At 38.2% G+C, this 17,064-nt stretch overlaps 1 protein-coding gene across 1 annotated transcript in view; it reads left to right on the top strand.

Moving 5' to 3' along the window:
• Nucleotides 1-16,120: 16,120 nt before the first annotated feature.
• Nucleotides 16,121-17,064, top strand: part of LOC139784036 (uncharacterized) — a 2,274-nt gene continuing 1,330 nt past the window's right edge. The window contains exons 1-2 of the mRNA XM_071723201.1: nucleotides 16,121-16,618; nucleotides 16,736-16,932. Of these exons, the coding sequence (XP_071579302.1) occupies nucleotides 16,465-16,618; nucleotides 16,736-16,932 (351 nt within the window). The 5' untranslated portion in view covers nucleotides 16,121-16,464. The remainder of the gene's footprint in view (nucleotides 16,619-16,735; nucleotides 16,933-17,064) is intronic.

Consider the following 17,064-nt stretch of genomic DNA (forward strand, 5'->3'; position numbering starts at 1 on the left):
TGAAAATTAAAATATTATATAATAGATACATTTTCAGTACTACATCCGCTCATTTATTAAACAAGAAGTTAAATTAAGCAACTAATTAAATTATTAATATTAAATATTAATACAATAAGATATTTGTATTTACATTTATCAAAATAAAAAATAAGTTCAATTATGAAAATAAATATTCAGCAATTCAATTTATTTCTCGATTAACTGGCGTGATATATACAAGAATGCACAACGTTTCGGCTCTATATTCGAGCCCTTTTCAAGTGCGAACTGAAACAGGAACAGCGAAAAAGAAAAACAATATAAATAAATCGAGACAATATTAAGTTAACGACGTTATTAAATATTGAGCAATACCTATCATCTATTGACTCGTCACATAATTAGTACAGATTCCTGAGTTCATGAGCATGTTCCCGCATGGCCCTAAAGGTCAGCTGTGGACCAATCTTAATTTGTAGCAACAATGATATATGAGGAGAGAAAGCGACGATCAAGAAAAACTTACGAATTTCATAATAGGATTTCGCGTATGACTAGTTCTTCGTTGCGACATGTTACATGTATGCGAGTACTTGGGAGACTGAGCGGACAACGAAAGAAACAAGGTGTCCCGAGGTAGAAACATAAACAGTTAAACTGACATGATGACACTGTCGTATATCGTATTTAAATTCTCGGTATCTTTTTTTAAATTGATCGTGTTCTTATTTTTCTTTATAAAGAACATTTCAGCGATCTCTCTCATTTTCAAGTGAGGTTCTTTGTGTAATATTTTCGGATCTGACCACTTAAAATTGTGGTCATTCTGTATCCGGTGCTTGCTTACGACAGAGAAATTGCTGTCATGTTTTTTAATATCGCTGAAATGTTCTTTCACTCTTGTCTCGAGATGTCTCTTCGTCTGCCCAATGTAAGACGCGTCGCAATTCTCACAATCAATTTTGTAAACCACATTAGTTTCCCTGTTAGTCGCTAATCTGTCCTTGCCCCTCCTGATGACAGCACTGAGTTTTTTCGGTATCTTATATACCACGTCACAGCGGACTCTCTCAAGAGTACGGAGAAGGGACTTGAGTACCAATTCCGAACGCGACAGCACGTTTGATGTACGCAGATGTGTGGTGATCCCTTATGTGAAGGGCTTAAGCGCGGGCATACGGGGTACTCTTGAGAGAGTCCGCTGTGACGTGGTATATAAGATACCGAAAAAACTCAGTGCTGTCATCAGGAGGGGCAAGGACAGATTAGCGACTAACAGGGAAACTAATGTGGTTTACAAAATTGATTGTGAGAATTGCGACGCGTCTTACATTGGGCAGACGAAGAGACATCTCGAGACAAGAGTGAAAGAACATTTCAGCGATATTAAAAAACATGACAGCAATTTCTCTGTCGTAAGCAAGCACCGGATACAGAATGACCACAATTTTAAGTGGTCAGATCCGAAAATATTACACAAAGAACCTCACTTGAAAATGAGAGAGATCGCTGAAATGTTCTTTATAAAGAAAAATAAGAACACGATCAATTTAAAAAAAGATACCGAGAATTTAAATACGATATACGACAGTGTCATCATGTCAGTTTAACTGTTTATGTTTCTACCTCGGGACACCTTGTTTCTTTCGTTGTCCGCTCAGTCTCCCAAGTACTCGCATACATGTAACATGTCGCAACGAAGAACTAGTCATACGCGAAATCCTATTATGAAATTCGTAAGTTTTTCTTGATCGTCGCTTTCTCTCCTCATATATCATTGTTGCTACAAATTAAGATTGGTCCACAGCTGACCTTTAGGGCCATGCGGGAACATGCTCATGAACTCAGGAATCTGTACTAATTATGTGACGAGTCAATAGATGATAGGTATTGCTCAATATTTAATAACGTCGTTAACTTAATATTGTCTCGATTTATTTATATTGTTTTTCTTTTTCGCTGTTCCTGTTTCAGTTCGCACTTGAAAAGGGCTCGAATATAGAGCCGAAACGTTGTGCATTCTTGTATATATCACGCCAGTTAATCGAGAAATAAATTGAATTGCTGATTTTATTCACTGGCGGACGAAATTATTATTGATAAAATAAATATTAATAATTGGACTTATTAAAAATTAAATAATTTGTTCAGATATTGCGCTCGAATTCTTTTCGCGTTTTACAACGCCCGATCGTTTCACATTAGATGGCGCGACGCGCGAGTCGCCACTCTCAAAGAGCCCCCGCCTCCTTCCTCACTCGTTAGGTGTCATGGCCGCACTTGCTTGCGTTTCTTCGAACGTGTCGAGTCCGTTACCTCTTTCTTGACGGATTGATCGTTGCGGCGTTCTGGAGACCAACCGAGCGAGAGTCGGATCACCAGGGAGAGCTCACCGCCAGGAAAGGGAGAGCTGCGGCAGCTAGCGTCCGAGAGGGAGGATCGAGGCGAGGAGTCCGGTTCAGCGAGCGGAGCCCTTTAGAGATTCTCATTAGGACGCCATATTTGTTACTTTCATTTGAGGGTTCATATTTTTATGGTTATATTTATACCATTTTTAAGGATTAACCATTATTTGAAGGTTAACTATCACTTGAAGCCCGGGAAAAAAAAATTATATATAACTATATATAAACATATAAAATTATGTATAATTATATATAAATATGTATTCTTTTATATAATTTAATATAATTATATCTAGATTCTTATATAAAATTATATAAAATTTTATATAATTATATATAAGTATGCAGGGTGAATTTTATTTCGTGAACCAGTCTTTTACCATCAAAGGCGAGATACCGACCGTACTTGTAACTAACTTATCGGCTGTGGCGTACGTTGAGCCGCGCGAACCGAAGTCCTTTTGAATTCAAGCGCCTTAAGAACTATAAATCGCATTACGGGCAATATGTAGTACGCTCGAAGCTACATTTACTCAATAAATTAAAGCGGGAAAATACATATTCTTATAAATAGAATAATTGCATGGCTCTATTTCTCTATAAGAATAAATATTTTACCGCATATTTTTTGCGTATGAAAATAATTGCTTAAAAATTTACCTGATTTCACGCTTTCAGACTTCTTTGGTATGTAAGACTCAAACAGAAATATGTTAAAATCATATTGCGTAAAAGCACATACGGATATAAAAAAATATATCAGCGTGTGACATGCGTAACATGTTCACAACATATTTCTATTTTTATTTGAGAAAAGGCTCAAAATGACCCACTTCCACTTTTTCACAAAGTACTGCTCTGTCCAAGATTGCCTTATGTACCCGGCGTAAGGTCTGAGGACGAATTGCACGACAAGCTCGTACAATTCTATCCTTCAGATCTTCAGGGCTAACAGGTCGCGTAGCGTATACCTGCTGCTTCAGATAACCCCATAGAAAAAAATCAAGAGGTGTAAGATCTGGTGAATGCGGTGGCCATTCGCGGGGACCATGAAGTCCGATCCAACGGTATCCGAATTTCCTATTTAATAACTCTCTTGTTGCCTTGGCAGTGTGTGCAGGATGGCCGTCCTGCTGGAACCACATATTAATACGTGATTCCAGTGGCACCTCATCTAACAAGGCAACAAGTTTATTTGTAAGGAAATTTCGGTATCTTTCGCCATCGACCTTGCCATCAATAAAATATGGACCTATGATGTGATCACCGAGAATACCCGCCCAAACGTTCACCGACCACCTGACTTGAGAATGTGCTTGTTCCATCCAGTAGGGATTCTCTCGTTCTTTTGTTTGTACACGTCGACATTCGCAGTGAGATCGTTTCTCTTGCTTCGTTTCGTAACATTTCGTGTAAGTAAAGATCGTACGAAAATGACACACAATTTTACGAACGCCGAAATGACAGACATGATATTGCTTTATGGCAAGTACAATCAACGCCCACGAATAGCCACAAGAGCCTATGCTTTAACATATCCAGAGCGAAAGCATCCGGATCATGTATTTTTTATGAGGCTGGAGTCGCGGTTGCAAAAATTTGGTCAATTTAAACCTGTTAAGCGTCCAGGTATTTATTTACAAAATTTTCTATTAATATTTTAAATATTATGTATACTCGTATCATTATTTGTAAATATTATGTACTTTTATTATTGTTTTATTATTTTCGTAAAGGACGAACACCGCGAATAAACAAAGCGGCAATTGAGCAAATGGTTGTAGACTATCCGACAACAAGTACCCGAACTATAGCACACTACCAAGAAATTAGTCAGTCAACGGTATGTAAGGCTCTAAAGTCGGCTCACTTCCATCCTTATAAAGTTATTCTGACCCAAGAATTGTATGCTAATGATAAACCCCGTAGGCTGGAGTATTGTAGTTGGCTCCTTAATGTGAGTGAGGAGAATTATGACTTCTCCAAATACATTCTTTTCTCTGATGAATGTACCTTTCAAAACAATGGCATCATTAACCGCCATAACTCACGTTATTGGGCCAGAGAGAATCCCTACTGGATGGAACAAGCACATTCTCAAGTCAGGTGGTCGGTGAACGTTTGGGCGGGTATTCTCGGTGATCACATCATAGGTCCATATTTTATTGATGGCAAGGTCGATGGCGAAAGATACCGAAATTTCCTTACAAATAAACTTGTTGCCTTGTTAGATGAGGTGCCACTGGAATCACGTATTAATATGTGGTTCCAGCAGGACGGCCATCCTGCACACACTGCCAAGGCAACAAGAGAGTTATTAAATAGGAAATTCGGATACCGTTGGATCGGACTTCATGGTCCCCGCGAATGGCCACCGCGTTCACCAGATCTTACACCTCTTGATTTTTTTCTATGGGGTTATCTGAAGCAGCAGGTATACGCTACGCGACCTGTTAGCCCTGAAGATCTGAAGGATAGAATTGTACGAGCTTGTCGTGCAATTCGTCCTCAGACCTTACGCCGGGTACATAAGGCAATCTTGGACAGAGCAGTACTTTGTGAAAAAGTGGAAGTGGGTCATTTTGAGCCTTTTCTCAAATAAAAATAGAAATATGTTGTGAACATGTTACGCATGTCACACGCTGATATATTTTTTTATATCCGTATGTGCTTTTATGCAATATGATTTTAACATATTTCTGTTTGAGTCTTACATACCAAAGAAGTCTGAAAGCGTGAAATCAGGTAAATTTTTAAGCAATTATTTTCATACGCAAAAAATATGCGGTAAAATATTTATTCTTATAGAGAAATAGAGCCATGCAATTATTCTATTTATAAAAATATGTATTTTCCCGCTTTAATTTATTGAGTAAATGTAGCTTCGAGCGTACTACATATTGCCCGTAATGCGATTTATAGTTCTTAAGGCGCTTGAATTCAAAAGGACTTCGGTTTGCGCGGCTCAACGTACGCCACAGCCGATAAGTTAGTTACAAGTACGGTCGGTACTTAGTGACTCGCCTTTGATGATAAAAGACTGGTTCACGAAATAAAATTCACCCTGTATTTATATATAAGCATACATAATTTTGTATAAATCAGAAAATTTTAACATATATATTTATATATTATTATATATAAATATATATTAAAATATATAATTATATAAAATATATATTATTCTATATAATTATATAAAATTATATCGAGGGGTGGAAGGGAAGAAGGGCTTGGATTAAGGCAGGTAGAATAAGATTGGAAAATGTATGGTGGAGATGGGACACGGAAGAAGGGGTATTAAAGGATGAAAGGGGAAGGGTAAGAAGGGAGAGCGGAGGAGGAAAAGAAGGGGAGGGAGGCAAATTAGGAGGGGGAGGAGTAGGAATGGAGACGGGGGAATAGGAGGAGGAGAAGCTGGAGGGGTGGAAGTCGGGAAGGGAAAGGCGGAGGTTGGAAAAGAAGGGGAGGGGGGAAGTAAAGCAGAATGGAGAATCGTATTCTGGAATGTAGCAGGTTTGGAAAATAAAGATAAGGAGTTCTGGGAAGGGCTGAAGAGACAGGACGTCCTGGTCATGGTAGAGACGTGGATAGGGGAAAAGGGTTGGGGAAGAATAAGAGGAAGGCTGCCAAAAGGGTATGAATGGGGAGTGCATTTGGCAAGGAAAAGGAACAAAAAAGGGAGAGCGATTGGAGGGATGATAATGGGTATAAGAAAGGAGTTAAAAGAGAAGGGAACGGAAATAGTAATAGGCAGGGAGGGACTGATAGAAGGAAAGGTTAGGATAGGTGACGAAAACTGGAGTATTGTTGGGGTCTACGTAAAGAAGGAGGAGATGGAAGATATGCTACAAGAGCTGGGACTAATAATGGAGAAGAAAGAAGAAGGAAGGTTTACGATTATTGGGGGAGATTTCAATGCAAGGACCGGCCAAGAAGGCGGAGGGATAGAAGAGGAGGAGGGGGCAGGACAGCTCGGAGGGGGAAGAAGATCAAAGGATAAAAAGATAGACAGAGAAGGGAGGCGGCTGATAAATAGCATAGAAGAGAGAGGATGGGAAATCTTCAATGGCAATGTGAGAGGAGACGAGGAGGGGGAGTTTACTTTTACGGGGGGAAAAGGAGACACGGTGATCGACTATGTGATAGGAGAAGGAGAAGTAAGAGAGAAGGTAGAGAGTATGACAGTGGGGGATAGAGTGGACTCGGATCATCACCCCTTGGAAATAGCCTTAAGGAGGGGGAAAGAGGGAAATGGAGGAAAAAGGAGGGAGAAAAAGGGAAACAGGGAGATATAGAACGAGGAAGGATCAAAGAGGTTCATGGAAAAAATAGGAGCGATGGAGGAAAAGGCGGCAGATTTGAACAAGGATTGGGAAGAAATGGAGGCAAGAATAAAGGAGGCAATAAAAGGGGTGGAGGAGGAGATGGGAGAAAAGAGGGGGAAGGTAGGATGGTGGAATGAAGAATGTAGAGAGGCGAAGAAAGAGGCAAGAAGAAAATTAAGGAATTGGAGGAAAGGAAGAGGAGAGGGTGGAGCGTACAAAGAAAAGAGGAAGGATTTTAGAGATATGTGTAAGAGGAAGAGGGAAGAAGAGAATCAGAGATGGGAGAGAAAGGCGGAGGGAGCAAGGAGGGAGGCGGAAGTATGGGAGATAGTAAATAAGGAGAGGAAAAAAAGGAGGGGGATTGAGGAAGGAATAGAAGAGGAGGAATGGAAAGAGCATTTTATGAAGCTACTGGGAGGAGTGTTATGGAGGGTGAGGATGGGGAAAGAAGGAAAAAGGAAGGAAAAGGAGGGAGAAGAGGAAGAGGAGATTAGCCTAGAAGAAATGAGGAGAGCGGTAAAGAGGTTAAAGGACGGAAAAGCTATGGGAAGGGATGGGATACCAGGAGAGGTCTGGAAGCGAGGGGGAAAGGGGCTGGAGAGTTGGGCATGGAAATATATTAACAGGATATGGAAGGGAGGGGGATGGCCGGAGAACTGGAAGGAGAGAATAATTGCGCCAATTGTAAAGAAAGGAGAAGGAAAAAGAGCGGAGGAGTATAGAGGGGTGACAATAATGCCGTCGTTATACAAGGTGTACACGGCTATTCTGGCAGAGAGGTTAAGAGAGGAGACAGAGGTGAAGAGAATAGTACCACAGAACCAGACAGGTTTTAGAATGGGAACAATAGATAACATCTATGTGTTGAATTACTTGGTGAACAGAAGGTTAGAAAAGAAGGGGGGAAAATTGATAGTATGTTTCGTGGACCTTAAGGCGGCGTTTGATTCGGTAGATAGAGGAGTTCTAATAAAAGCAATGAGAGAAAGGGGAGTAAGAGAAGGGCTGGTGAGGAGAACGGAGGAGTTGTTAAGCGAGACGATAAGTAGGGTAAGGGTAGGAGACGGAATGGGAGAAGAGTTCTGGGCGGGAAGAGGAGTAAGGCAAGGGTGCCCACTGAGTCCGTTGCTGTTTAACGTGTTACTGGCGGATATGGAACAGGAAATGGGCAAGGTTAAATGGGGAGGAGTGGTGTTAGGAGGTAGGAGGGTATATACGTTGGCGTATGCGGATGATATAGTGCTGTTGGCGGAAGACGAGGACCAAATGAGGAGCATGTTGGAAAGACTTGAAGGTTATCTAAGTAGGAAGAGATTGGAATTGAACGTGGGGAAAACAAAGATTATGAGATTTAGGAAAGGAGGAGGGAGGGACAGTAAGAGAAGATGGAGGTGGGAAGGAAAAGAATTAGGAAAGGTGAAGGAATTTCGATATTTACGGTACATGTTCCAAAGGAATGGAGGACAAGAAGCGCAGGTAAGGAAAAGGATCAAGAAGGCGGCGGCAGTGATGGGGAAGATCTGGGGGATAGGGAACAGGAGATTTGGGAGAGACTGGGGAAAAAGATTGTGGCTATTTGATAGACTGGTGTGGACGGTAATGGGATATGGAGCGGAAATATGGGGATGGATAGAAAGGGAAGGAATGGAAAGACTGGAAGAAAGGTATATCAGATGGGTACTGGGAGTGGATGGGAGAACGCTATGGTATCTAGTTAGGGAGGAGACGCAAAGGGATAAGTTGAGAGGGAGGGCAGGGATGAGAGCATGGAGATTCGAGAGAAAACTAGAGGAGGGTAGAGGAAGTGAATTGGCAAGGCTATGCTGGGAGGAGGTGAAGGGAAAGGAGAAAGAAGGGAAAACAAGTTCAAACTGGGAGAGAGAAAGAGGAAAGTTTTTTGAAGGCAGAGGTGTTGAATTGAAGGAACTGGAAAAACTGAGACAAGACGAAGAAGAATGGTTCCACAAACTGTTCGGAGGGGACAAGGAAGTACAAAGAAGAGAGAGATGGGAAAGGATCGAGGGTGCGGAGTATAACAGATGGTACAAGGTGATAAAAGGAGAGGGTATTCCGGGGTATTTGAAGAAAGGATGGGGAGAGAGCAGATGGAACAGGGTGGCGAGATTTAGATTAGGAAATGAGATGAGAGAGAGCAAATACTGGGAAACGGAAGAGAAGAAGAAATGTAGGTTATGTGAACACAGGGAGGAATCATGGGAGCATGTGTGGGAGGAATGTAGAAGATGGGAATCAGGAAGTGGTAGCTGGCAGGAAGCGGTGAGATGGGTGCTAGACGAGGACGGAGGAGGGGAGGAATGGATGATGGAACTAGAGGGGGAAAGAAGGAGAGGAAAAGGGGGGATGGTGGAGGCAGTAGAAGGAACGAGATTACCCAGGACTAATCAGGATGGAGGAAGAAGAAAGAATAATAGCGGAGGCGGTGGAAAGGATTATGGAGAAGAAACTAAAGAAGGTGGAGAAGGAAAGGAAAGAAGTGGAGAGAAGGAAGGAGGAGAGAATAGAGGAGCTAGAGGAGAAGGTAAGGAAGATGGTGAAGGAGAAGAAAGAGGAGGAGAGAAAGAAGGAGGAGAGGATAGAGGAGCTTGAGGAGAAAGTAAGGAGAATGGAGAGGAAGGTAAAGAGAATGGAGCAAAACGGAGGGAAAAGGAAGAGGGAGGACAACGAGGAGGGTGTGGGGGTAAGGAGGAAATGGTGGGCGGGGGTGCGTGAGAGGAGTGAGGAGGAGCAAAGGAAAAGAAATGTAATAGTAAGGGCGGAGAAGGAGGTATGGGGGGACAAGGGCTTGCACTGGGAGAAGGTGAAGGAGGTGTTTGCGGAAGGACTAAGGATAAGGGTTACGGTGAGAGAGGTGAGTATAGTGGGTCAAAGAGGAGCATGGATAACGCTTTTGGTGAAGCTAAAGGACGAAGAGGAGAAATGGCGGGTGATAGAGGCGAGGAGAAAGGCTGGAAACAGCTTAGGAGTGAAGATAGACGAAGATAAGTCGGTGGATGGAGAGATAGGGAGAGAGAGGAGAGAGAGGAGAAACTGGAGGGTGGGCGAAGGAAGAGATCGGAGAGATCAGAGGAAGAGGAAATCTCCAAGGATTTGGAAAATAAATTGCTGATGGAGCCGGACGAGGATAAGGGGGAGGGAGGGAAGAGGGATTGGAGTAAATGAGGATGGGACGAACGGGAAGAAGGCCAGGGAGGGGTATCGACGCAAGAGAGGAAGAGAAAGAAGACAAAGAAGAGTAAACCCCATGGGGATATGCAATAAATATACATACATATAAAATTATATCTGATTCCTCACGTAAAATTATATATAATTTTATATAATTATATATATTAATGGGACAATCCACGTCACTTTTACCCCCCATCTGTCCAAAATTGGTATGGACGGATTTTAATGACTAAGGGCGGAAAATGTTCGTCTTGAAAAGAGCTTTCGAAAGGCGTGTGGCATATATGCGCAATTCAACATGGCGTCATAGTTATGGCTGCTTAAAGGGATAAATTCAAAATTTCAGATCCAACATGGGCAGATAAAACGGTGAAAAGTAACTAAATTCACGTGAAACTCAGTATTTGGGGGATTTTGGGGTCGCTGATTACGAATCTGAACGTAAAACTGTGAAATTCAAAATGGCGGATGCAAATATGAGAAACGGACGAAAATTCCAGTAAATGATCTGAAAACTCTTACTGGAGGGTTTTTTGGGTCGCTGATCACGAATTTGTAGCTAATTTGTTAAAAAGCAACAGAAAAACCGTGTTAATTGAAATTCTACTCTTAGCGTTACCCAGAGATGACGGCGTGGACGTGGTAGAAATTCATCTCCTAGAGTAGAATTTTAATTAACACGGTTTTTCTGTTGTTTTTTAACAAATTAGCTACAAATTCGTGATCAGCGACCCAAAAAACCCTCCAGTAAGAGTTTTCAGATCATTTACTGGAATTTTCGTCCGTTTCTCATATTTGCATCCGCCATTTTGAATTTCACAATTTTACGTTCAGATTCGTAATCAGCGACCCCAAAATCCCCCAAATACTGAGTTTCACATGAATTTAGTTACTTTTCACCGTTTTATCTGCCCATGTTGGATCTGAAATTTTGAATTTATCCCTTTAAGCAGCCATAACTATGACGCCATATTGAATTGCGCATATATGCCACACGCCTTTCGAAAGCTCTTTTCAAGACGAACATTTTCCGCCCTTAGTTAAAATCCGTCCATACCAATTTTGGACAGATGGGGGGTAAAAGTGACGTGGATTGTCCCTAATATATTTTTATATAAATGAATATAGAATTTTTCTAAATAAGTAAATCCTAAAATATATAAATTTATATAATTATATATAACTAGCTTGATACACCTGCGTGCTTCGCTACGGTATGCGAAGGATTCTATAATTCACCCCCGAATTTAAATTTGCCCCTTTAGGGGTTGATTAGGGCAAAATCTTGAATTATGTTTTTAAACTGCACTTGTATGCGGGTAACCTTTGTAAGCAAAAACCAAGTCAATATCTCATCAGGCCCAAGCCTAGGATTCGAGAAAGTCGACGTGAAAACACATTTTACCCCTATTCACCCCCTTAGGGGTCGAATTTCTAAAAATCCCTTCTTAGTGGGTGCTTACGTCATGAGAGGAATACACTCTCCAAATTTCATGTTTCTAGGTTCAGGGGTTTAGGCTGGGCGTTGATGAGTCAGTCAGTCAGGACATTTGTCTTTATATATGTAGATAGATATATAATTATATATAATTTTATCTGTCAAAGATATAGAAATTAATTTAAATGCATGTACATCATCATGCATATACTGAAAAGAGCGAAATTTCATCAGTTTTATCGTTTAAACTTATACCTGCAATACAAGTATAATTTACATGTAAATATCTATAAATATTTATGATGCTTATAGTTTTTGATCATTTATATATATATAATGAGTTATTATTCAAAAATTTTTTCTCAACTTTGATGTCAATATATTAATTGAATATAATAACTTATACCTATGTAAAAGATAAAAAATGGACAAAAACTTTTCTAGTTTAAAATAAAATTCATAAAGACAAGCTAATATTATAGTATTTTTTATTAGTCCGTTAATATACATCACGCGGTACACGAAGTTAGATAAAATGAAATAATGAATACATGAATTTCATTAATATTACCAAACTCGATCAAATAAATTTGGTTTCTTACATACATAATCGCCAACTTTTATGAGCTGAGATATAGATAATAAGTTTTTTAGTGTTATTATTATGCTTTTACCTGTTTTTTTATTGGTTTTATGTGTTTAATTTTAGTTTTAGTCTTTAAATGCATAAATATTCTTGTATGTTCAATAGCATATATTTGCAATATAAAATACAAACTATTTTGATACTAAAAAAAAAAGTTTATTGATCCATAAAGACGAATATTATTGTTTGTTACTATCTCAACATTATGACTATTAGCTTTGATTTCCTTATATATATTTGAAGTGTAAATTTCGTTGTTAATTTTTGCTCGAGCACATACAAATACATTAGTCAAATCTATACTTTCATATGCAAATAGTTCGTGTTCTGAATCGCTAAGTCTGATGTTAGTAATTCTTTTGCCAAGAAGTTCATAACTTTTCACTATTTGAATATCCAACAAATTTTGATTGTGTGCTGTTATATGGTTTCTTAAAATGCCGACACTCTGAGAAATCATCACATTATTAACAATTTCTTGTGATAAATGTTTAGTACCAGTAACACTTTTTGCAATGAAACCATTATAGTTTTCAAAACAAAAAGCCGATGTTGCTGAAAGTGGACCCCATCGTTTCACTGATAAAACTAAATGTAAAAGTTGATGGGAATTATATGTGAGCTCTTTATCACTGAATTAGTCCAGAATTTCTTCAACAAATACTTTTAACAATTTATCTGCTTGCTCTAAATCCTCAACCGTAATCTGATCTTGAACTAAATTAAATATTGCAATAACTAAACCCATCAAATGTTGAAAATACTTTTCTGGCAAATAATTTTCAAGAGCTGGAAGCGAATAAAATAATAGTAGATTGTAAAATTCTGAAGCTTTAAAAAAATGAGATTGCGTCAGTGGCCTTGGCATTCGATTAAAAGATAACGGAGGACGAATATTCGTTATGAATTTATCAATGTCTTTAATAAAAGGCTTTACGCTCCAAGGACCTGGCTTGTTAATGTAAATATTGAAGAATCGTTTTACAACTCCAAGTAATACCGAATGCATGAATTCAGGAATGAAACATGTTCCTAAGTTCAGTAATGGAAAGCAAGACAATATCGAATATCCTTTGACTCCTCGCAGATGTTTTTTTTTCTAATTTTCGCAATTTTCGAGCAAGGTTTATCATTCTATTGCCGTCTCATAGTCTAGCGTTAAGATTATAGGGATAAAATCGACCAATTTTTTTTCCAGCTTTTGCATTTTGACTTTTTTTCGTTCGAATTTCACAAATGTTGCAACCGTATCGACCGTTAAAATTAAAAATATTCTGAAGTTGAGCTCGAGCCGGAGCATCTGCTATTATTAAAGGAGCAACAACTTTAGAAGTAACTGATTCCTTCGTTACTGGATGAATCCATTGAATGCCTTCTTCAAAGCATTGGTTCAATTTTAAATAGAGAGGACGTAAAAACGTATTCATGCATGGTTTACAATCTTTGTCATACCACAAGCCCAAATTTATGATAAATGACTCTCTTAAATTTGCCGGAAGTTCAGCTATAGTGCCTAACAATGGCCAACAATGACTTTGAGCACTTTTAATTAAAGAAAGTCCATCTGTATTAATTATAAGTGTTAGATCGTATTTCTGTCTATTCGGTCGCGAATTTACTCGAATATATTCTGAGCAATCAGTAATGTCTGTAATAACATTATCGTCACGTGGCATGAGAGGTTTTAGTTTTTCACTCAGGTTGTAATTTTCAAATAAATATTGTATTTGACTATGAATATCAAATTTGAAGAAAAAACAATCTTTGTCGACTTTAATATTGCATGCCGGACATGTCATAACTTTTATGTCACTACTAATATACCCTGAGCACATTTTACAAAAATAATGCTTTATAATGATGCATGGAGCAGCAATTTTTTTCGCATACTGCAATAATTTGTAAACAGTTTTGGGCATTGCGTTATTTTCAGGTAATATATTGATTTGAATCCTCAATGCCTCTTTAAGAGCAGCTTTACTTATTTTATGTTTAACGTAATAATTAAGTAGGGGAGACCGGGGCCTAACCGTCGCCGGGGTTGAACCGTCAAATCAAATATCTCGGAACCTGTATATTGTGCGAACTCGCTATTAACATTGTAAACGCTGCTTATGGTACCCATGTGACCAACGGAGTTTTGGCAGGTTACCTGCCGTGTTATGATTTTTACGAGGGCAAACGTGTTTTTGGAAGGTGAAAGTTACATTTTCTGCGCGTGGAAATTTTGTAATATCTGCAATAATATTTGCTCTCCAAATCTCGAGGTACGTGATTATAAAGAGTAATGCATGCTGAACACGAATCCAGTGTAGTTTTTTCATTATCGTTGATGTCTAATATTTCGTGGGCGATCAAACCTGAAACTTGTGTTTGGGGTTAATCCGTCAGTAAGCAGTCCGGGTGCATTTCCAAGGCATTTCCGGGCATTTCCAGGCTCACTGCATATGGAATATGGATGAGACGGGAATTACAACCGTTCAGACACCGAATAGAGTCATCGGACGTCGAGGAGTGAAACAAGTCGGGCGAGTGACTTCTGCGGAAAGAGGAACCCTCGTAACTATTTTTTAATAATGTTTCGCATAAAAATTTTAAATAAATTTTTATATTTTTCTCTTAAAAAACAATTATTAAGATGTATTCTATCATTTTTCAGGATTTGATGTACGTATATGTATTGAAAATGCAGTGTGACGGTTAAACTCCGGCATTTTTGAGATTTCAATTTTCCCACCGTTGTCGTTTTTGCTCTATACCGGTTAAACAAAGCGACGTAGATAAAAATTTCCTATATAAATTTTGTAGCTAAAGGTCCACTCTTTACAGTGGTATACCACATTTAACTAAAATTATTTATTTTCTTGTTAAAAATCGGCACCGAAAAAAAACTGACGGTTAGGCCCCGGTCTCCCCTACATCAAAAACAGCTTGGTCGACAGAAACAGAGCAATTTTCGTATAACATTACATTTTGACGAGTATTATGATTACGAACATTATTTGCCAGATTTTCATCGAATAGTTCATGGTTTTGATCTTGATCATTGTCATTATTATCGTTTTCACTGTCAGAAGCATTGTCAGGTTCATAAAAATCTTCTACGTCACTCTCATCTGTTGAGTGATCTCTTTCTGCTATCCTTTCATCAGCATGTTCATGTTCTGCACTTTCATTTGCACTATCTTCATCTGATATACAATCATTGTCCGAGTTTTCATCTGTATTATTTTCTTCAGAACTATCAATATCTGATAAATCGATAACATGATCAGAAAGACTAGAATTGTTTTCATTACATGTGGCTTCGTTACAAGAAATTAGTTTTTCCCATCTATATAATGTTCTTAAAGAAACCTGAAATTTATGAGAATATCAAATTAAATTTTAGATTAAAAAAAAATTTGAGCAAAAGTTCTAAAAGGTGTATATTAAGACACACTTTTTAGAGAAGATTTTATTTCATTTGAGATGTTAAAAGGTTTTTTTTAATATAAAACTTATGTTTGCATTTACCGGGGCATTTACAGGGTCTTCATTATACAATTTATATCTTTTTCTAGGCCTGGATGATGACTGTTGACTATTTAGTTGTGACATTATCCTTAAACATAAAGAAAATAATCATATTATTTGTATTTTTACCATCTTGTAAAAAGCAAATGATAAAAAAAATGACATATTAATTTATTACATTTGTTTTAGATGACATAAAAAAATACAATAAGTGCAGCTTACCAACTCACCAAATAAATATTAACAATTTTTAAATGTTTTTTTATTAAAACAGTTTTTTTTTATAAACGATAGATGTAATTTTAATTTTGTTAAACTGAAAACTATAAAATTATTTGATTTTTAATATTTCACTTTACTTTTTATTCAAGTTTTTTATTCAACTTTTTAGGTTAGTGTAAATCTACACCACGTGTATACTATATATGGCGGTCAGCTGTTCGCCACGAGCGCACGACGGTACGCACGCAACGCAGGCTGTACGACGCGACGGGACGCGCGCAGCGCGGGCGGCAGCGCGGGCTCGCGCCGCCGCCACGCTATATGATACGTACACTAATTTATATTTCCCGCCTGTTGAATACAACACCATAGGCTGTGTTCGGAAACGTCACCCGGGTACACACGGGTATACTCCCTTCTCCTTCTAACTCGCTGAGATAGAAAGAGAAGGGAGTATACTCGTGTGCACGATCGAGTGATGTTTCCGAACGCAGCCGTATATACATCATCTATAACAGTAGGTGAATGTGTGTTTAGATACGTAAACAAATCAAGTGTTTGTGTGTGTAGTACAAACTGATGTGTTCTGAGCAGGTTACAACAAGTTCATAGCGAGTGCATTATTGAATACATTAACACGTTAAAATATCTGGACATATCAACAGATTCTTTGTTCTATTACTGATTTATGAGTTTTAAATTAAGGTGAAACAGTTAATTAGATTCTAAATTTCTAAAATGTTTCTCATTCATTGTCAAAATGACAATTCATATTGCAAAGTTGAAGACTTTGAAGTTTGTTATGATGAGGAAAACATTCCTAACCCCGGAGAATTGGTTAAATTTTATTGGCAGAATTCCAAATATGATGGTACAGTCATCATGCAATCAGGTAATAAATTTATCATTCTTGAATAGTAAATTATGGTTAACATTATACAAAATCTATTATATCAATAGTATAATGAAATAATTATTTAATCTCACATTTTTTCATGTAAATATACAGATGATGATAAAATAATTGATAAGAAGTTGCGAGAGCTGAATAAATCAACAAAAAGTAAATCTACTTCTAGTACTACTAGTACGATTATTACAAATGAAGTGTCAGAAGCCAAAAAGAGAATTCCAATAGCAAAGCGAACTTGGTCACCAGCTACGAAAGAAAACAATGTCGATAATACCAGTCAGACGAAAAAGAAGGTATGTAAATTATATACTGCTGTATAAGGTTAATTATTTCATTGGTATTGTTTCATAGGATCCAATATTTATAAAATTTCTATAGTTTTTTTACTTCGCTAAGAAACAATATAATTTTTATATTATAAGTTG

This window comes from Temnothorax nylanderi, unplaced genomic scaffold, assembly GCF_030848795.1.
Source record: "Temnothorax nylanderi isolate EJ_2023f unplaced genomic scaffold, tnyl_v1.0 TNYL_tig0575_pilon, whole genome shotgun sequence".
NCBI classification, from domain to species: domain Eukaryota; kingdom Metazoa; phylum Arthropoda; class Insecta; order Hymenoptera; family Formicidae; genus Temnothorax; species Temnothorax nylanderi.